Raw genomic sequence first — 21,132 nt, forward strand, 5'->3', positions numbered from 1 at the left:
CCTGCCTCCTCCCTTCCTTGTTTATCCGGAGATATTGTTAAAACCGGGTTTAAAGAAATCAGAGCTATTCAGCGTTAAACAGAGCTTGCCTTTCACCCCTAAATATTTGCTGTGCACATTGCCCCTGACAGAACGAGTCCAAGCCTGTCTGCTTTTCTTTCTCTTTCTGGCTGCCCTCGTGCTCTGCGGACCGTGGCGTGCGACTCGTCCGGAGGAACGCGCAGCGCTGATCTCCGCGTGCCGCAGCTGTGTACAGCGCCTGCTAGGTCAGGCCGGCCCGTTCACTAGCAAGCAAGGCCCTGCAAATCCAGAGGAACAAGAGGAGATGTTTCTTCTCCTTGTGTACTTTTGGCAGAACAGAAACAGCAGCGCTGCTGATGCTGTGCTCCCCAGCTGGGGGTGGGAGCAGGAGGTAGAGCCCGCTCTGCTTCGCCTTGCGTTGGGCTTCCCGCGGTGCTGCTTTGTGCGAGACCCACCTGCCCTTCCTCCACATCAAGTTGTCTTCCTGATTCATCTGCTAAATAGTTTGTGGCTTGAGGGACCCCTCGGGATTCACTGTAGAGCTCCTCGTCTGCCCCGATGAAGAGCATCTCTCATTTGTGTACTAAGCTTACTGGGTGGTTAGCTGGGGGTTGTACGCTACAGATAGCAAAAGTTACTACTGATAGATGAAATATTTGCCTTGGTTTGGCATGCTCATTTACTGGAGTCTGCCTGCTCTGTTGAACATAGCTTTTTCAGAGATAAGTGGCAAAAGAGCCCTTTTTAACCCTCAGCACTCAAAAAAATAAAATAAAAAATAAAATAAAATAAAATCGTCCAAACCCCCCAGCAGGATTATGCTAAAAATCGGTAAGCACCAGATGAACGTGTTTTAATTAACATTCACTTGGAGATCGCTGGTTACTGTGCTGTGGATGAAGCAGCAGCCCCACATTTAGTGTTCTTGTGGCTGTGCAGTAGTTACTCTGTGCTGAAGGAATCCTCTAGGGTGTACTCTGATTCTCTTTGACATCCCCAGGACAGTGATACATGGGGCAGCTCTGCACCTCGGAGCTATTCCCTTAATGGGCAATTTTCAGTGACAAGCATTATTTTTCTGTTTCTTCCCCGCAGTAACTATTAAAATGTGTTCTGTGTGTTTTTTTTTTTCTCCTTCGCAGCCAAGAAAAACATCCCAGGATTCTGCACTTTAGCATCTTTAAAATATAGAGGTGATGTTAGACTCTGGATCTCTCTTGCTTGAGTTGTAGAAATGACGCAGCTGTCAATGGGAGACTTCTTCCTTCTCAGACAGCAGTAGGCATATGCTGTGCCATCCTTGTATTTGTTCTAACGCTATTCTTTCCTCCTTCTTGACAGATCTTCTGAGTTGGGCTCCTGATTAAAGCTGACAGATAATGGAAACATTTCCTTGGCAATGTCTCTGGGGCGACTCCTCCGACGTGCCTCTTCTAAAGCTTCTGACCTCCTGACCCTGAATCCTGGTGGCAGCAGCAGTTCATCTTCCATACTTGACGGGGAGATTATCTACTCCAAGAACAATGTCTGTGTCCACCCACCTGAGCTGCTGCAAGGCATCGGGGAGCACCATCCAGGTGATGGCGAGTTGCAGGCACTGCCTGCTCACCCTTTTTTTTTTTTTTTTTCCTCTCTCCTGGGGAGTTTCTATGTCTTGGGCTCTAAAGAATGAAGAGGTGCTGGTGGGGTATGGGGCAAAGCAGTCTTATGAGGGCCTGAGGAAAGCCATCCCCACAGGCTGATCCGTCAGCTGTCTTTTTAATAGGAAAATTGATGACGTTCCTCCTTTCTCTTCTGGGCTAGTGTGGATTTACCTGTTTCAATACATCCTTTTGTGTTGCCAGAAGAGGAACAGTTGTCATTTGAGGGCAGTAACTTCTGTTGCTCTTTCAAATACGTGTATGGGTGAGGGAAACCAAGTATCATCTTGTAACTGTCATTGCTGGAGCGGCCTCATCACCCACTGGTAAAGGGAAAATAAAACCTGATTGTGGCTGCATGCACTGGAGTAAATGAAGATGAATACTGTCCCTGTCCCTTTCTTCTCTTCTGTTACTGTGCTCTTTCATGTTCTCATCAAAGAGAGCCGTGGCTACTGGCTTAACTTCACAAAACTAATTATTCTGTGAACATTGACCCACGCTTCCCCTTTCGTGCGTGTGACTCTTTTCTATTGGCTTTCCATGAGAATTGTAGCCCTTTGGCTATATGAAGGTAAATATTCTTGAAAAAGAAATGTTTAGCTGGCACTTGACATTGTTTAACTAACAAACAGTAAAAGCTTTTCATGTGGCAACATCTTGCGGAATTTACTCTTGATTAGTAATCCGTCCAGGAAGTTGAAAGAATTGGATGTAATTTCTACATTCACTTAGGCCAGAGGGAATTTAGACTATTCAAAAGCCATATGTAGACTTGAAGTTATTTGTAAATACTGAATGATGTTGAGAACTCCACAATTCCTATAGCAAAATCCTCTCCTGATAAATAAAAGGGGTTGTTTTGCCCCAGTGTAATGGTGGTGAAGTGGTGGAGAGCAGATTTCTGGCTTACATGGTTTCTTAGGAATAAATGTGCGTTCTAACAGAACTGCTCTGCTCTCTTGAAGGCTATTTGTGCTTGTACATGGAGAAGGATGAGCTGCTCGGCACCACGCTTATCCTCGCCTGGGTCCCAAACTCCCGCATTCAGAGGCAGGATGAAGAAGCCCTGCGCTACATCACTCCCGAGAGCTCCCCTGTCCGGAAAGCTCCCCGCAAGCGTGGTCGCCACACTCAGGGTTTCGGCATTGTCCAGCAGGCTTCTCCCCCCGAGCAGAAAGGGGCAGTGATCCTGAAAGAAGACATCTTGACTGCATCGCAGCTCGTAAAAGATGGGGCTTACATCAGTTCCCCTTCTTCGGAAGGGGAGAAGCTGTCCCAGTGCTGCCCGGCCGCAGACGGCGCCCGCAGCTCCCCGCAGCCTGCCCACAGTGACTCAGGAATCCTCTCGACAATCAGTTCTCAGGACGAGCAGAACAGGTCGGAGCTGTCGGTGGAGGGGACGGAGGAAGGTCTGGACTGCAGGCCGGAGCTGGGGGAGGATGAGGGCTCCTTGGAGCTGTCTGCTGATGATGTGAGCAGGGACAGTACTTTTGACTCTGATTCTGATGCCTTCTCTTCCCCGTTCTGCCTCTCTCCCATTAGCGAAGCCCTTGGGAAAAGCAGTAGTTCAGTATTTCTGGATAATGAAAGCAGGTGAGTTCATCCTTTACTCCAGTTTCTGGGTGAATAGTTCGGGTGCTGGCTGCTGAGCCTGGGGATGCTGGAGGAAATGGAGAAGTTTGACGCTGGCATTGAGCTGAATGCCGTGTCTGGCTTCAGACTTGCTGTAATTCCTCCTCTACTACGACACCTGTGTAATTTACAGGAAATTGCTTGTTGGCTGGTCCTGCTTCTGCTCGGTGAACCTTCGCCTTGTCCATCGCGCAGGGCTGTGCATGTGTGGGTCTTTCAGATGAACTGTCTTCAGCCCTGGCAGCAGCATTACTAAATTAGAATGGTCCTTTGTTGGTCTAATTGGCTCTGCTGAGGAGATGTGCTAGTTGCTTCTTGTGGAGAGCCACATCAAAGCGTCTGTTTGACTTCCTGCGAGCCTTGGCTATCTGTAAGGCACTGTGGTGACACCGAGTCTGCGTGTGGTAGCTTGTTGTGCTGGTGCTCACAACAAGGTCCCACTTACGACAGAAATATTAATTCTGACATGTTCAACCTGGATATTTTAGGCAACACTGGTATATCAAAATATCAACGCTTCTCAATGGTATCTGCAGTAAGCTCCACGAAGGGGAAAGAGGGCATCTTGGCAAAGCAGGAGTTCATCATAATGCACCTTATTACTTACAGTATTACTTACTGTACTGATCCGCAGTGTTTCTGGCTTTCTGGTCTGTGGTCTCTTGGTCTCTGGAGCGTGTCACTCGGTTCCATCTTGGAGAGGACACGTGTGTTTATGAAGCACTGTAGGGCTGATCTTAAGGATGGAGCTGAACTTTGAAGCTACACCTGAAATTAGGAAAAACAAGTTCTCCTTTGTGTGTATCAGCAACGTTGTCTGCATGGAAACTTGACACTGGAAGAGGTTTTGCCTCTATTCTGCAGGCTAATCGCAAAGCCAGGGGGTGCCAGTCAGAGGCTTGTGAAGGAGGTATTGTAACTGATTTACCTCTTTCTGGGTATTTTAAAACACTTAAGTGCAGTCGATCTCAGAAATCTTACCAGCTTTGCGTTCGGTACGTGTCCTAGCAGCATGCTTAAAACAAGCTGCAAGCCCGCAGGGTGTCTGGGGCTGGGTGGGCAGCGGTTTGAGCAGCGTTGTCCTGTCCCATCCCGTCCCATCGCAGCTCTCCCAGGCTGCAGAACAGCATCGCAAGCAGCTGCAGCGTGCTCACGAGGGGCGTCTGGTTTCCAAATTGTGTTGAGCATCATCAGTTTGAAAGCATCCCTTTTAGCCTGCAAAGTGTGGTGTCGGTCTTTTTTTTAAAAAATAAATAAATAAAAACTGTGGATAGGATTGTTATAAGACTTTGGGAACACTAGACAAATGTTAGCAAACTTACCTTGAAAAATTTGAGAGAGGTCTTTGAGTGTTTAAATATCTTTTCTATGAACTGTCCTTATTTTCTTCTTCCATTCTTTGTGGGCTGATTGACTCAGGGAAATACATTTTGCAGTTTTGCTTCTGTTTGCTCCTAGGTGTGTTTTCTGATTCAAATTTTATTCTAGCTCTGGGCTACTTTTGGGTGGTTGAACCTTTAGTTGCACGTGCCTTTGGAGCACATTGTGTCGGCCTTGGTTTTAAAAACAGAAAGCTGTAAGATCCATTGCCACCAACACCTTGGTTTGTTTAAGAAACATTTTTTTTCCTTGAAGCACCACTGACACTGAGCATGTTTGACCTGCTTCTCCCACTGTAAGAAAAAAAAAAAAGCTGATTATTTTTTTAAAAAAGTATTGCAATCTGAACTTTTGTAAGTGATCATCAGTCAGGATAATGTTTTGAATTAACTCAGAGAAGCTCCTATTCCTTTCACTTTTTGGTGATAATATCTGTGTTCTTAGTCATACACTCATTGCCAAGGAGTGTATTGCAAGGCGGTTGTGATACTGACCTATGGTATAAAGGGTAGTTGACTTTTTTTTTGTAAATAAAACACAATTAAAGTGCTTCTGTGAACGCTTTAGAGTTCCAGCAATAAGCTTCCTAACGGAGGACTGTTCCTCCCTCTCGCCGTGTGTGGGAGGGAGGCTGTGGCCTCCTCTGCGGCCGGGTCCATCCCACACGCTGGGCAGGGGATCGTTATCCCCGCTGTAGTGGTTGGAAGGAGGGCTACCAAGGGATGTGCTTGGAATCCTTTCCCAGCTGCTGAAGACCAGGAGCTCAAGCTCCTCTCAGGAGATCCCAGCCACGAGGCCACGTGCAGCATCCGGGCCCTTGACCTTGAGGGCGCGCGGCGTTGGGAGGCAAGGAACGCTGCGGTTTTGCCATTTGGCAGCACGGATGCCCTGAGCTGCTGGCAGCTGCAGGGAGGGAAGGAAATGCAGCTCGCTGCATCTCCTGCCTGCAGCCCTTCCCTGCTGCCTTCCCAGCCCAGCTCGGGCGAGCCCTCTGCCGGCTCTGCCCAGCTGCTGCTGGCGGCTGCAGCGCTGCAGTGGCTGCCTTCAAAATGCACCGCCGATGGTCGCGGGAGGCTGCTCTTCCTCTTTCTCACTTATTTATTTATATATATAATTTTAACCTCCCCTGGCAGCAGTCTGGGAGCCTGTTACAGTGGATGTGGCACTCCTCATTTGCAGCAGATTAATAAAACAGACCTTTCATTGTTTGGGACCTCAGACTTGAAAGGCTTTTGTCCACTGTGTCCATTTTTTTGTGCCAGTTTGTTCTTCCCTATAGAGCCCCGTGCATGATATCTGCGGATCCATGTGCTGCTTACAAACTGTTGGAGTAAGATTTTGTGTAGAATACCCTGCAAAAATCTTGTCAAAAAGCATGCTCTGATTTCCTGCGTTCATCCCAGCTTTTTAGGGGGCAGGGGCTGCTGTTTCAGAAGTCACTACCAGCTTGGAAACAGCTTCCTTGTTTCTTAAGGGTGGTGTTTTTTTTTTTGTTTGTTTTGTTTTGTTTTATTTTTTTTCTCTGCTGGCAGCTTCCCATCTGAGGCAGAATTGGAGTGCGAACAAAGTTTGTGCTGCTGGCAGCTTGTTTCAGCTCCTCTCCCTCCCTACCCTCTGGTCACCGCCCCCTCCCTCCAAAGAGGAACGAATGTTTCTGGTTATTTCCCTCGGCTTTGGGGAGTTGTTAGGACGAGAACTCTGCTTTTCTCTGTGATTGTTTCAAAAGCTGAGGCAACACATTGCACGGGTGTTTCGGTTCGGCCATCCTTTCTGTGCGGTTAGACGCGGTCAGGAATGGAAAAAGGTGATGCTGGGGAAGAATCGGGATGTACGTTTAGGCTTGGATCAGCTGAGATCAAGATGGGCATGGCTCAGCTACGTGCCCCGACCACTGTGTGGCCACGAGTCCATCCGTCTTCCTTAACCTGCCTCGTGGAGCACCCTCGGAGCACTATCAGGGATGGCCCGGCAGCGGGAGGGAGCTTGAGGAGGGTGCTGGTGTGTGCAAGGCAGGGACGGCGAGGGAGGAGGGGGGCACAGGCTTGGAAGCGTTCAGGCTGCACAATGAGTCAGTCATGTTAAGTCAACAACTCGCTTTTTAGAACATAAGGAAATAAAAACATATCCATTGTTAATTTTTTTTTCTCTTTGCTTCCCAGTTTGAAAGGCTGCCAGGGCTCCCAAGCAGCGATCAATGCTTTCCCTCCACTTACCCAGTTCCTAAGGCTAAGAGCGGAGGGAATGTCGCATCACCAGCCTGCACGTTCTTACTTCTCTGTGTAGATGAGCCTGGCGTTTCTGGACCGTGCACTCTGCTCTCGTGGAACTGTGGCTTTGCTCTCTTGGCTTTTGTGTCTTTGTCAGTTCCAGCACCGTGGTTCCTGTGGGCAGGTAGCTAACACGGGAAATGGCCGCAATGGTAGCGGCTTTGCACAGGCTGCATTTGTGTAGGAAAGGAGGGATACTGGAAGTAAAATCGGTTTTTCTCTTTCATTCTCCCTTATCACTTATTTTTTGCTATGCTGCCCATCAGGAAACGTTTGCCATGATCTGAAGGGCGCTAATTGAGGACAACAGGACTCCATACCCAGCATAGGTTTGTTGCTGCACTGCTAAATTACTCGGCGTCCATTTCCCCATCAGTAAAGTGAAACTAAAAGCCTTTTGTTACATCCTGGTGACCAAATAGCATCTGACACCTATACAGTGTCTTTCAACCAGTACTTCTGAAGTTATTTTAACTGGCCATGACATCAGATCTATAGCAATCGGCTGCTGAAGCACTTAGTGCTCTGGAAGTGATGGTTTTAATTTTTTGTGATCTCTGGTTAACAGGAGCTTTCCCTAGCAGTGGGCGGTAGAGCTGCAAAAGGCATTTCACTGCAGCAGCAAACCACACTTGTTACTTGATTTGTTACCATACAAAAACGCTGAAGAGGACAAATTCTGGCACCGGTGTGCTTCACTGACCAGAGGCTGGGGCGTCAGTCTGTGGTCAGGGCCTGGGAGATGAACAAGCCACGGCTGGAGCTGTGCCAGCACAGCCACGGTGATGGAGCGGCTGCCAGCCCGTGCTCTATGGCTGTTGCTGCAAGAAATGAGTAGAAGCAAAGAGCAACGTGGGCAGCGTGGTCACGGGTGCCAGTAGGCCTATCCCTGATTCAAAGAGCAAATGTCTTTCATAAGAAAGGAATCATTTTAGTAGCTAGTAGCAAAAGTAATGAAATCTCTTCGTAACGGAGCTAAACTGTGGCATGGTTCTCATGCTCCTAAGCTGACATGAATTCACATGAACAACTATTACAGAGAGTTTAGGCAAAGCACATGCCACAAGAAGAAAGCCCTTTGGTGCACTTGATGCAATTTCTGCAGATGTGTTGCACATCCTGTTGTTCAGCCTCTTCCCAGGGAGCTAATCAATAAATTACCTCCTCAGGAGGGAGCGGAGGTGCAGAGCCGCAGAGGGTGGCAGCAGCTGCAGGAGCGGGTGGTGACAGAGCGGGCGGTGTTGCATCATGTTGTTTTGGCAGCTCACCTTTGTGCTTTTCAGACCTCTGCAGAATAAACGGGAGGCAGCATTACAGGGGAAATGAGCTGAAATTAGCGTGAGCTGGCAGGAGCTCTGGAGTCATCAAGAGGCTGGGAATTCATCGCTGTCGTAACAGAGGTGATTATGTTCTTAGGACCAGGGGAATTGGTCAGTGACTTCAACACCTCCTGTAGGGCCGTGCAGCACCTTGTGTCATGCTGTCTTACTTCTGATGACTTCAGCCTCGGGGATGAGCACAGGGAATGCCACTCTACCCCTCACTCAGGCCCTGGGTTAGGGCGATTGATCGGTGATGTAGCGCTGAAGCACCTCATTCCATTCACACCCAAACCACTGCCCAGCAGGAATATCCCCAAATCCTTCTTCCCTGGATCTGTGGGGGCAGGCTCAAGCTCCGTGCAAGGGGGGAATTTCAGGGCCACCGAGCTGGGATGTGGGAGGAGAGCCTGCCTTGGCTGCTTGCTGTCAGCGCACCGGGTAATCCATTCAAGTCCTTACCGGCTGCAGAGCTGAGGAGGTTGGACAGATCCAAGAGATTGCGGAGGCATACGGCTCTATCTTGCTTTATATAAATATTTGAACAGCAAGAACATTAATTATGGCAGGTTTGGTTTTTTTCTCCTCCGTTGGTTGGCTGCCAGCTTTCTGGGGAAGAAAATAGTGACAGCTAACTGGAGAGCTAGAGTTACAGCTAGAGGGATTGTGCAGCTATTTATTTCGGGTTTTAATTGAGGAACAGGCAGCAACCGGGCTGAAGACGGAGGTTCCCTCAGCTCGCTGCTATGGAGGGGGAACAGCTTGGCCCGGAGCGGCCCCCGAAGGCTGCGGGGGGCTGCGGGGCTCCGGCACGGGGCAGGCAGGAGCCGAGACCCCCGGGGCCGGGGGCTGGGGGCCGGGGGGAGCCTCGGGGCTGCCTCCTCGGGCCGGGCTGGGCGCTGCGAGGCCGCCAGGGGGCGGGCGCCGATCGGCCGCGGGGCCGGGGCCTGAGGGCTGGCGGCCGGGGCCTGGCTCGGGGCCTGGCGGCGGCACCGGGCGAGAGGCCGGGGCCGAGCCGAGAGCGGCGGCTGCTGGCTCGGGGAGGCACCGAGCCCCGCAGCCTGTTCCCAGGGTGTCCCCGCGTTGCTGCTGTTACTTATTGATGGCATCGCAACGGCCAGAAACCCTGAGCGAGAGCGGAGATAAATCCTGCTGGCAGGTCTCCATCGCTTTGTGAGGGAAGAATTGCTTTAACTGGATCGGAATAAAGAGCACGGCCCCTCGAAAAGTGCAACAACAGTATATGCAAATAAATCTGCGTGGTCTCTGTCTTCTTGGCTCGGTCCGTGCAATTATAACAGCATTAAGCATTTACAATAACTCCGAAACATGCTTTTAGCCAGCTCGCCTTTTTCCTCTCCCTTTTCTGCTACTTGAAGAAAGCTTTCCCCTTGGGAAATCCTCATTGTCTTGTGGCAGCAGTGAAACTCTCGCTGGGTGGTGTTGGCTGTGCTAATACTGGGTCAGCGGCAGTGCAGAGTCCGGGGAGTTGGTTAACTTTGCCTGTCAGTAGAAAGTTCCCCCTGAAATTCCCAATTCATTGCTTAGAGCCAAGTGTACGAGAACAAAGGTAATCTTCGGGGCTTTCAAGGGACCGAGGTTTTGAAGGCTTGATTGTGATTAGCATAATTAGTGTAGAATTTTATTTTTGCATGGATAGAACTGAAAGAGAAAAGCAAAATAATCCATTGATTTTAAATATAAAATAAACACTGGTAAGAAAGGTCCCCTTTTCTCGTCTGGAATAGGCTGAAAAGCAAACATTCTTTTGGGGGCTTTGCTGAGAAATCACTTTTTCCATCTAAGGAATTTTTTTTAAGTGTTGCGTTTCGATTGATTTATTAATGAGCTAAAGCCTAGGCACGAGGTGCCCCTTCTCTGTATGGATTGTAAAACTCTGCCGTTCAGCTTTCGGAATATTTTCCTTCCGTAACGTGAAGGTAACATTTGCATCATTGAGCAGCGAATGCTCGGCTCTAAATGATTTGTTGTGTTTGGCTTCTCGGGAGCTGTGTGTATTTTATTCATAAGCATCGAACTGCTATTTCTGCCCCTGCCACCTAACTGCAACAAAAAGTCACAGAGAAAAACTTGCTCGGGTTTTACCTAAGCAGCCTACACCTGTCCAGAAGTCTGAGCTGTGAAAAAAAGATTGCTTGTCTTGTAGCTGAACGAACGCATATATCGCATTGCAGACTTTGGCTGGATAAAAGAGATTAAAGCACACATTAATTCACTACAACCCTCTAATTTTTTTTTTTCCCTTCCCATTTACATTCAAAATAATCAACTCGAGAATTCTCCATTTATTTTGTTTTCCTTTCGGTTTAATTTACAGTGGTTCAGGGCAACCCTTCGGAGGTGAGCTGGGCTGCTTTAATAACGCTCCCCTATTGCTGCCTAAAATTGCTCGGCTTCCCTTCAGGCCCCAGGGATGTGGAGGAAGGGGCCGGGAGGCAGCAAAGCGAGGAAAAGGGCACGGGCAGGGTGGGGGCACAAGGGCTGGCGGCCTGGAGACGGGATGTCATAAGCACGGGTGGCAGGAGCCCTGTAAAACAGCAAATTGTTTTGATCTTTATTTCTCAAGGACAAACCAATTACGCCTATCAGAAGGCAAAGCTGCATAATCGGGTTTCCTTGAGTCCCTCGTTGCTTTTCTGTTAAAATGTTTTATTTGTCAGGCTGGTGTTCGTGGAGTTGATGTTAGTCCAGAGCCCCGTCCGTGGTCGTGAACTTGCTGTTCCAGCCCAAGGTCAGAGGACGGATGCTGGGGCTGCTGCTCTGGCACGGTGCGCGCCGATTAGGTGGCCGCGTGTCTGCAGCTGGAGCCACCGACCTGCTTCGAGCTCCTTCCCCAAACCGGGGCGGCAATGGATCCCAGTACATTTGAGATGAAACCAGCTTGTTCTTTGAATATCCCTAATAACATTAACGATGAGTAACTAGCAATAATACTCTGACTTTTAGAAGTGCTGTTGAATCTGCTTGCTGGTGCTGGGCATGAAAGGATACAATTATTTTTCATAACCTTTTATTTTCCCTTTACGGCAAGCTAAGCAAAGCAAGTTTGTCAGAGGCAGAGTGCTCCTAATTTGGTCTCCAGTGACCTCCGGCGCGGTGATTGGCAGTCGGCTGTCAGGAAGGAACTTGTGCCTGTGAGATAGAAATGAGCAGAACAAATGCCGTAGGACAGCTCCAGTTCCCTCGAGGACACGGGCTAAAAAAGGTGAAAGAAGTGCAATTACAGGAGGTTTTCAGCACAGAAAGTTAATTAGCTACTAAATAGCGTTTAGTGCAGTTCAACGTGGGGAAATTTATGTTTTGAAAGCAAACAGATCAATGGCAAGCCTGTGGAACAAGCTTTTGGAAAGTCCACGTTGACATTCATGTACTTTGTACCCTAACGTCCTGTGCAGTTTTTCACAGGTTTCCCTAACAAATAGAGTTGGGTTTGTTTCCTTGGGTTGGCAGATGTGTAGGTACACTTCCACACCAGGATGTTTTGACATTTAATGTCAGGGATTCTGGTCGGGCTTTCATCCGGGCTCAGTACCTTCATGCCTTTTTCCCTGTTCACTGAGGTCAGCATAAATTGATTCTGTTTGGGGTCTCTAAGGCAGAGGAACTTCAAATTCCAAATATTTTCAGTCAGATGGTGAATTTAATATAGTTCTTAGCCTAGTTACCAGTTCACAATGATCAGAGGCGAGTAGCTGGTGTGACTGCAGGGTTTTGCTGTCGACTTTGGGTTTGCGTGGCCGTGCTGCCCTGTTCGTGTCCTTCCATCCCTTCTCTGCAGCGTCATGAGCAGAAATATTTCGACAAAATGTTTCATTCTAAATTACCAATCCGTTTTCTTTTGCACTTCTTTCATATTTTGCTGAAATCAGCATGTTTCACAAATCGTTATACATGCATATTGTCAAGGACACTCTCTTGTTTATCAGAACAATAGATTTGGGTTCCAGCTACCCAGCACAGCCTCACTGGGTGCAATTGCTACACTAAATTTTTAGGCATTTCAGGATAGCTTTGAACTTTTATTGATGGATTATTTATGTGGAGCTATCTGTCATGGGCGGTTTAGGCAGCTGATGCTGCCGTGAGCTGTTTCACCTTGCTGGAAAGAAGAGGAACCTGGAAGGTCAGTGCCTGTGCGGAATAGTGGAGAAACAGAGAAACGCTAACCCCTGGGGAGGAAAAGGGGCATGTAATTCCCATTACACGGACGCTCATACATTATGATGATACTTATTGTCTGTAAACGACGCTTCACAAGCCGGCGTGCAGGAATAGACGGGGCTGTTAAGGGAAAGCTGTTATTACTGAAGGCGTGCTTTAGTACCGTGGTGCTGGAGAGCCAACTGGTGAGGGTTTGGCTCTTGCAAGAGGCTCTGGGAGTCGGCTGGTGGACGCCGACAGCTTAGATAACAGCCACATCCCTGCCGAGATCTTCAGCCCCTTTCCCTCTTATAATTACATTTGTCACATCTTGTCATAAAATGAGTTATTAGATCTTTGTTGCTGAAATAGCCTTCCCGTGTAATGGGTGCAGGTCTCTGCCCTGGTTCTGTAACAGGAATAATAATTGGTTTCGTGTCTCTTTATGCCGTAGGAGCACAGAAATGCTTTGACTGAGCAGTAAGTCAGCCCTGCTGCTGCTCGCCGACCCGTGCGGGGCCGGAGCAGGATCCTGCCCCAGCAGGAGGACGGCACTGGTGGCACCTGGACATTTTCCTTCTCAGGGGCAGCCAAATATCCTGGAATGTAGCTGAGGTTGTTTGCTGCAGCTGATTGTTGAGAAAATACATCACCGCCGGATCTTGCTCACCGGCAAGCACGAGATGTATTTAGTGACAAGAGAGTAATGGGGCTTAAGCAAGGAGGAAGGTGGTATTGGAACCATGCCTATGGCCGTGGGGTTCCTGCCTCAGGTTTTGCTAATCCTCCTTGTAATTTTGTTCCCTGTCCCTTCTGTTCCCGCGGGGCCTTGCACTTGTTCTCCCGTGTTGCTGAGCGGTGCTGCCCGCTAGCTGGTGGTCTGCTTTTCCTGGGTGCTGCAACCCAAAGTCTCTCTGAACTGTTCCTCCAGCTATTTGCCTTGCCATGCTTCAGCTCCCTTCTTTTGCAGGGCGCTGGTGTAAATCCCTCATCTACCAGATATAATAGTCTGGCCTTCATAAATAATAAATTGGAAAATTCTTCCCCTGTGTCTGCATAGCTTGTGTGCCTGGATAGAGGACTCCCCAGCAGCCACAGAATTAGCATTGAGCATACTACTTGTTGCTACTTAGGAACAGAATGATCTCAATATTAAAATTCTTTTAAGAATAAGGCCAACAGTTTTGAATATTTTCATTACTTTTTTTTCCAATGATTATATACAGGAAAAAGTGATGCTACACGCTGAGTTTTTTCCTCAATTCCCACAGTGACTAAATACACACAGTGTGTGAGGTGGCGCTCTCTGCATCTCTGCTAAATATGGACGGACGTGTTTGTAGATCTCTCCAAAGGGCATGGTGTGCACAGGTGTCTCTTTCAGATTTTGTACTCTACATCAGTGAAAGCACTGGAATTTCCCTGAGCTGCACACCTGCAGGCACTGCGCTCGTGCTTGTTGGCTTTTTGCTGTCCAGAAGGGGTAAATCCAGGCACACGTGTTGCTTCAGATGGCTTCTCTGTGTGTCAATGCCTGCACGAGCTTGTAACTAGTGACTAAAAGTGAACTGTAAATATTTGTCTGGAAGAAACATTTCCAGAAAGTAGAATGGTGCCAGCACCTTTGTGCCTGGGCTCTGCAGCCTCTGAGCTACAGGTAGGTAACGGCGTGCCTGGAGCAGGTTTTGGTTGCGCAGCTGGCAATGCCCTCCCGTCTTCAGGAGATGCACGGTGTCCCAGCTCCAAGCAAGCCCACCCAGCTCTATCCCTAAATACCATTTCTATCCCTAAACACCACTTCTTGGCCGTTCCCTCCCCGCTGGCAGCTCGAGGTGATGCTCTCAAACCGTGGGCTCGCTGCCTGCTGCAAGGAGGGAACCGCGTGACAGCGCTCCCCCAGCAAGCCAGTCCTCCAGCTCCTTGTCACACCGACCAGTGCATCTTTGCAAGAGTTTTAGAAAATTGGTTGCCTCTGCTTGGTCTTTAAGCTCGTTTGAGTCATCTCTTCCAGGAAAATCCTGTGTAACCAGCTGTGGCTGTTCCTGAGCGTTGCTTCACAAATACCAGCTGCTTACAGCCAGCCGGCCAGCACGGGTGTCTTGCACCGGGGCTCCTATTGCTTTTGCATTACCATGAGATACAGAGTGGTTTAGGAGTGTTATGGTTTGCAGCTTTATCTGAAAATAACACTTGATTTTTCACAAAGGCTGGTACAGTTTTCAAGGAAAAGTTCACAAGTTGCAGGTGATGGCGTGTGGCTGTGTGAGACTGGACGTCTCCCAGCATCTTACCAACATAAACTGCTGTCACTCTTCTTTGAGCGAGTTCGTGTCTGTCCTGTGATCTCCACTCACACGGCAATACTGCAGTGTCACTTCTCAGACCTCCACCTCAGCATGGCTTGGATGCCATTTTGCTTTGATGCTTCCTGAAAAAACGGAGTAGCAGAACCTCACAAGCAGGGCCACGAGGCTGCTCTTTTAGCTGAAAGTGAGACAGCCTTGGTCTCATCTACATAATGCTGCAGACCTCGAGAAGGGGGCTTGGGGATTTATTTCCTATGCGTGTGGGCGCTGAGGTTTCAAGCCAACCATTTGAACTAGGCTGCTCGCAGGGGCTCAGTTAAAAATTTAACCCCCAACTAAGTGGGATGTCCGGGGACCTGGCCATTGGAATGCAATGACCTGAACCATGGGGAGATGCTGCAAAGGGGGCTCGTCCCCGTGGAAGAGGCACTGCAGCCAGGCTTGGAAGGCATACTGATGTGGTGTGCTGCAGATGCATGCTGAGTGTGTGATTTTCAGCGTTCAGTGCCTACATTGTTAGATAAGCGGATTAGAAAACATTGCATAAAGTGGCATTGCAGGGGGCTGTCTTTATACCTGCTACTCGCCTTGTTTTGCAAACCCTGATTTCACAGCGGAACCCATTCAGAGCTTGCGCTGAGATTGTTCACATGTATTGGCCTTTTTAAGAATCAAGGGGTCACAGTTTCAGATTCACTTAATTCTCAAAGCAGTGATATTTTTCTTTTGGGATTGGGGCTGGTGGCGGGCATGCGTTTTTTTTTAATCTAGACTCAGTTTATTCATAAAGATAGGTATCTGGGGCTCTGTGGGCTCCTGGCTTACTGGTGCATGGATGGATTCCCTTTCTCTGCTTTTTGGTGGGTGAAAGAGCTCATGTGTGATTTCCCACTCCGTAACTCTCCAAAGTTCCAAGTTTTCAAATGGAAACCATTTGTCTGAAGGTCACACTCATGAATCCAGGCTTGTTGGGCCCATTTGCAATGGGGAAGTTCAGGGGAAGCATCTTTGGATCTCACTGGGTTCAGAGAGCGTTTGCCAAACGTGGATGTACCTGTCCCTCCGTGCCCATGCCAAGCGGCTGAGCTGCCTGCTAAGGGCTTGCTTCAGCTGGGGGCGAGCTGATGCTCACAGCTTGCCCTCTCAGAAGTGTTTTCTGGGGTGGTTTTCACTCTCCCCAGTTCTGTTGACAACAGACCAAAGCTAGGACCGTTTGCTGGGACAGTAGGGAGTTGATTTAAATAAAAATAATTTAATCGCTCTCGTAGGCTGTCTGTTATTGATTCCTTAGACCTGCGCTGAATTCTAATCTCAGAGCTCTGCCAGAAGATTTGTAGCTTCTAGCACCCGTGGTTGTTGCGTGTAACTGCAGTCTCTGGCTGCTCTTTTCTCCTCCACGCTCTCGTCTGCAGGGACACGTGTGACAACCGCACCACCTGCTCCACCAGCTCCGCGTCCAGCCTCGACACCAGTGCCCAGTCCCAGGAGAACAACGGGCAAACGCAGAGCGCCAGGTGGGATGAGCAGCAGAAGGTCTTTGCCCTCGAGCAGATCTGCGGTGTCTTCAGAGTGGACCTGGGACAGATGAGATCCCTGCGCCTTTTCTTTAGGTAACGTCTTGTTTTTCTCTGCGGTGTCTCTGCGTGCCCTGGAGCAGTGCGCAGCGGGCTCGGTGGAGGCAGGTGGCTTCTGCAGTCCTCCCTGGAAGGCTTTCCCTAGTGGTCGTCTCCAGGAAAGCGAGTGTCAGCCTCCCCCAGGAGAGCTTCTGGGTTACAGTAATAGGGCCTAAAGGATTTTTTTTTTCCCGAGCAAGGTGAAGGTGTTGATGCTTCTCTCAGCTGTCTCACCAAAACACGTTTAAAATAGCCTGGAGGTGTGGAGAACATCTCTTTGCCTGTGGTACCTTTTCTCTTGCCTGCCCCTCACTGGGGTTCCCCTGGAGTCTAACTGCTCTTAGTCTCTTCAATGAGCTTCCAAATTATTACAGCAGTTAAAACATTTTTCAATGTTTCAACATTTCAAAACATTTTTACTCTCTCTTGTTGCTCTCACTCTCTGCTTCCTTAGAGTGCTGTGCATGACCAAGTCCACATGTCTCTAGGAGCTGACTTTGGGAGCTGGCTTAATGTTGCTGGGACAGATTCCTTGTGTTTTGTTTTTTTTTGTTCTCTGGGGAAGACAAAACGTAATTCCGTGATGTGGTTGAAGGGTAGAAGTTGCCAGGCACAAGTGAAGCTCCTTGAGGAAATGAACTTGCAACAGTCCTCTAGTCACTATGGCCACATCCAGAGCTGTAAAATGATTTCTGCCCCATTTGAAGGGACAACTTCTTTGTAATTGCTTTCCTCTCTCTGTCATCTGATGTCTCCCCTTCCTGCTGGGCCTCTCCCTGTCCTGGGAAATGAACGTGGGTTGTTCTCCCTGCTTGTTTTGTCCCACAGCGATGAGGCCTGCACCTGTGGACAACTGGTTGTTGCAAGCCGGGAGAGTCAGTACAAGATCTTCCATTTTCACCATGGTGGCCTGGATAAGCTGTCGGAGGTGTTCCAGCAGTGGAAGTACTGCACAGAGACCCATCTCAAGGACCAGGTACCTGGCCAGGTTCACGAGGCGAAGAGCTTCTTTACTGCAGGTGTTTCACGCTCAGGTTCTCAGCCAGCAGAAGGTGTTGGGGAAACGAAGCTGCGAGTTCACGTCACTGAGTCGGGCAGAAAGCTACAACGTGCTGGAGGTTGTTAGGACGCAGCTGCAAGTCAGAAGTGAGATCTCTCTTGTACTCGCTTATCCTCCTCCATTCCTGTTCTGCCTGTGGAATATGGGGGAAGATAAGCCAGAAAACTCGCTTAGGTAGTTATTTTGCTAGATATGGCAACCAGACAGGTCAGCGTTGTGCTTTAGGCATGTAAGGTGGTTGGGAATCTGCAGTGGTAGGTCTGAAATTCTGTCAGAGTCTTTCATCCATTTTGTGAAGCATAGCACACTGCATTTGAAAATGTTTTGACAAGGCATCTTGCCATATTTTGTTCAATCTACATACAAATGTGATAAGAGCTCTTTAATTATCTGTTTAAGATACTGTATGTGCTTATTAGAAACAGTGATTTTTAAATTTCCATCCTTCCCACAGAGCCCCCTGCTGCTTTTCTTATTATGGTCACATGGGCTCACTTTTTGCATTGAACAACCTTTGATTTTTAAATTAAATGTCAGCTGCAGTCTTGCACTGGGATCATGAGTGCCCTTAGAGAGCCTGGCAGTGCAGTTCCCTGCTTGCCTAACAGCAATCCCTTTGTATATGGCCAATCATATGTAATTTATTGCAGGCATTCCTGGCAGGGTGAAGTTTTGCTGTAAGCAGCATTAATTCAGTTTCAGGTCAGGGATAAGACTGGGGGAGGAATGGAAACAGTTTTTTTGAAAGATGAAGCTGTTTTGTGGTACTCGGATTTTTAATTATTCTAATCACTCTCGCTATTGTAATGATTGGAATTAAAAAAAAAAAAAAACTCTCTCCAAGTACTGTGCCTCAGTGCTTAATCCTACAAGAACCATGCAAAAAGGTTTTCCTGCTCTGAAAATGGCTGGGTTTCATACTCTGCTGCTATCTCTGGCTCTTGCCTCCATTTTTTGTTTTGTTTTGTTTCGTTTTCCCCCATTCAGCAGCTTACTGATGAGAAAACGTGCATGCAATTCTCCATCCGTCGTCCTAAGCTGCCCTCCTCGGAGACCCACCCGGAGGAGAACACGTACAGGCGTCTGGACGTGTCTGCCTGGCTCAATCACCTGAACGAAGCTGGGCAGGTGGAGGAGGAGTACAAGCTGCAGAAGGTGAGAGGGGTGGCTGCTGCTGCTGCTCTTTTGATCTGCTCTCTCCTGCCATGGAGTGTGAGTCCCCAGGTGGAAGCTGTGATCGTTTGCCTTCGTGCTGGGGGCATGCGCTGGGTGTTTGAGAGCGTAAGGACTTGCTCCCAGTGCTTGGCTGGAGGTCTTGCTGGGACCACAGCTGGGCCTGCTGCAGGGCAGTGGAGCACCTCTGTGATGGAGGAGGGCGTGCTGTCAGCTCCTGCAGCCCGCTGGAATGAGCAAACCAAAGTGTCGGGTGGTTGGCACCTCTGCAACAGTGGCGTGGACAAATCAGAGAAAGAAAAATTGAGATTCCTGTATGAAATAATGCAGGGCTTGCAGGGGAGCACTGGGTCCAGGTCCTGAGAGAGGAGTTTGCAGTGAAATGCAGTGTCTCCAAGATTGGGGATTAAGCCGTGACATGAGAACGACACGTTAATCATAGAGCCTCTCCAGGGGGGGTTATTGACATTGAAATGAGCCCGATTTGTGTCTCGTCTGGGAATAGAAGGCCAGCACTTTCCCTCTAAACATGTGCAAATTGCAGGAGCTTGAATCAAGGCGTCACTTGTCAGGAAAGAACTGCAAAGCCACCAAAGCATAGTAGCAGGCAGTTTCTTGTTGCTGTTTTTGGGAATGTTAAAACTGAGCCAGTCATAACTTTTGCTCCTTCTTCCAGGCCATTTTCTTCGGTGGGATTGATATTTCCATCCGTGGGGAGGTGTGGCCCTTCCTGCTGCACTACTACAGCTATGAGTCCACCTCTGAAGAGAGGGAGGCGCTGAGAGTACAGAAGAGGAAAGAATACTTTGAGATCCAGGAGAAAAGGTAATAGATCAGCTTCAGCCTCTGCTGCTCATCTCTCCTTAGGTCTGACGTAGAATGGCACCACAAGTGACTTAGAGTCTCTGCCTGGACAGAAGTGCTGGGTGCAGGAGGTGTTGGCATGCACAGCTGACCTTGTGCGGATCTGGAGCTAATACCATACAGCTCAAGTATTATCTTACCTGGGTTCTTGAAACAGGCTCACCACTACCACGTAGGGAAGCTTATTTCAGACTACAAGCTTGACGTGCTTGGTTTAGCACACTAGAGGTGAAAATGGGAGCGCGTGTTTCTTTATAGATATATCTGGATGTAAAAATAGGGACGAAGTTATATCTAATTCAAGGAAGTAATTTCTGCAATAACCGTACATTGTAAACTACTTGTGTAAATTTAAGCTGGAGAGAGACAGTCAAAATATTAATTAGGAGTCGGTCAAAACAGAGTGGTGAGTTCTGGTGTGCCACCCACAAGGAGCAGTGGAGAGCATTTTCAGCTGCTCCTGAAGTGGAGTTTATCACAAAAAGCATGTCGTGTCATCCCATTCATAACTCAAGAAGCTCCTTCTAGTAATCCCTTTGGACAGAAAATGTGCTCTTCCAGGCAGACCTCTTGTCTCTTTTTCAGCTGGTGAGAAAACTCTGCACAGAAATAGTTTTTCTCTTAAAATTGAAGCTGAAATAAATCTGTTTGTTCCTTGTGGCAATCATATTCCTATTGTGTCAACATACTCCTGTTGCTGTTCAATTTTCAGGCTTTCAATGACTCCAGATGAGCAGAAGGATTTCTGGCGTAAAGTACAGTTCACGGTAGACAAAGATGTTGTGAGGACTGACCGCAGCAACCAGTTCTTTCGAGGGGAGGACAACCCAAATGTGGAAACAATGAGGTGAAGTGGCTGATCCTAGTGTAGAAAACCCATTAATCCCCCTGGCCCAGGTTGCCTCAGTTGCTGCTTTGGGAATGCTGAAGAGCATCATACATATAGTGGCTGGTACCAAACAATGCAAAACCACTTTTTACCTGGTACTTTCACTGCTTCTTTAGCCATTTACTTGACAATATGATAACCCTGCTCCTATCACCTTGCTTCCATTCATACGTAGGCATATAAGAGGTGTGAGCCTTCTGGGGGACGGGGGGGGGGGTAGTGAGTGCTGTGGTGGGGTCATGGGCAGTTGCTTCGGTCTGTGGTTCTCCTGATGGGGTGGAGGAGCAGCACAGACTGCTTCATGGCTGTGTGAGTTGTAAATGTGTGCCTATGAAACAGCTGGATTTTATCAAACAGGATGGCTCGGAGCCTCATGATTTGAAGTGTAGGCATCACCTCTCCTTCTCCATGGCTCCTTCATTTTTGTCATCTTAGTCTATGTAAATTCTCATTTTCTGTTTATACTCTGGTGTCTGTGTACACAAAGCCTTCTGCTGGAGTTTTTTTCACCACGCTGATGTTTGCAGCAGGGGTTATCCGTACGTGTTACAGCACCTTACAATAGTGTTGTGTGCCTTTGTAGCTGAGATAAACTGTGGTGCTTGTTCCTACTGCACTGCTCCCAGTGGGCTTGCCTCCAGCTGGAAAACAAGAGCCTAAGGCGTTCTGTTCAAATCCACTGCCTCAAACTGTTGTATGCTGTTCAGAGTCCTTGTCATTCAGCAAGGAGTCCCTCCAAACTAATCCAAAATGCTGTAATCCTGGTGTTTGCGTATCTTTGCTATGCTTCTGGATACATTTCTT

General features: G+C 48.5%; 2 protein-coding genes across 9 annotated transcripts in view; both read left to right on the top strand.

Annotated features, from left to right (window-relative positions):
- The window catches only part of CBX4 (chromobox 4), a 69,225-nt gene that overhangs the window by 18,463 nt on the left and 29,630 nt on the right, over positions 1-21,132 (top strand). The gene's annotated exons all lie outside the window — the stretch shown is intronic.
- Positions 1-21,132, top strand: part of TBC1D16 (TBC1 domain family member 16) — a 31,629-nt gene that overhangs the window by 4,985 nt on the left and 5,512 nt on the right. For 6 of the 8 annotated variants that reach the window (XM_084492382.1, XM_084492380.1, XM_084492379.1 and 3 more), the window contains 7 exons: positions 1,363-1,598; positions 2,630-3,257; positions 16,142-16,339; positions 17,171-17,318; positions 18,390-18,557; positions 19,252-19,400; positions 20,152-20,286. In XM_084492382.1, the coding sequence (XP_084348508.1) occupies positions 1,421-1,598; positions 2,630-3,257; positions 16,142-16,339; positions 17,171-17,318; positions 18,390-18,557; positions 19,252-19,400; positions 20,152-20,286 (1,604 nt within the window). In that variant the 5' untranslated portion in view covers positions 1,363-1,420. The remainder of the gene's footprint in view (positions 1-1,362; positions 1,599-2,629; positions 3,258-16,141; positions 16,340-17,170; positions 17,319-18,389; positions 18,558-19,251; positions 19,401-20,151; positions 20,287-21,132) is intronic. The other 2 variants (XM_084492386.1, XM_084492385.1) reach the window with 2 other exon arrangements.

The sequence above is a fragment of the Aythya ferina genome, assembly GCF_964211825.1.
Source record: "Aythya ferina genome assembly, chromosome: 18".
Taxonomy (NCBI): Eukaryota; Metazoa; Chordata; class Aves; order Anseriformes; family Anatidae; genus Aythya; species Aythya ferina.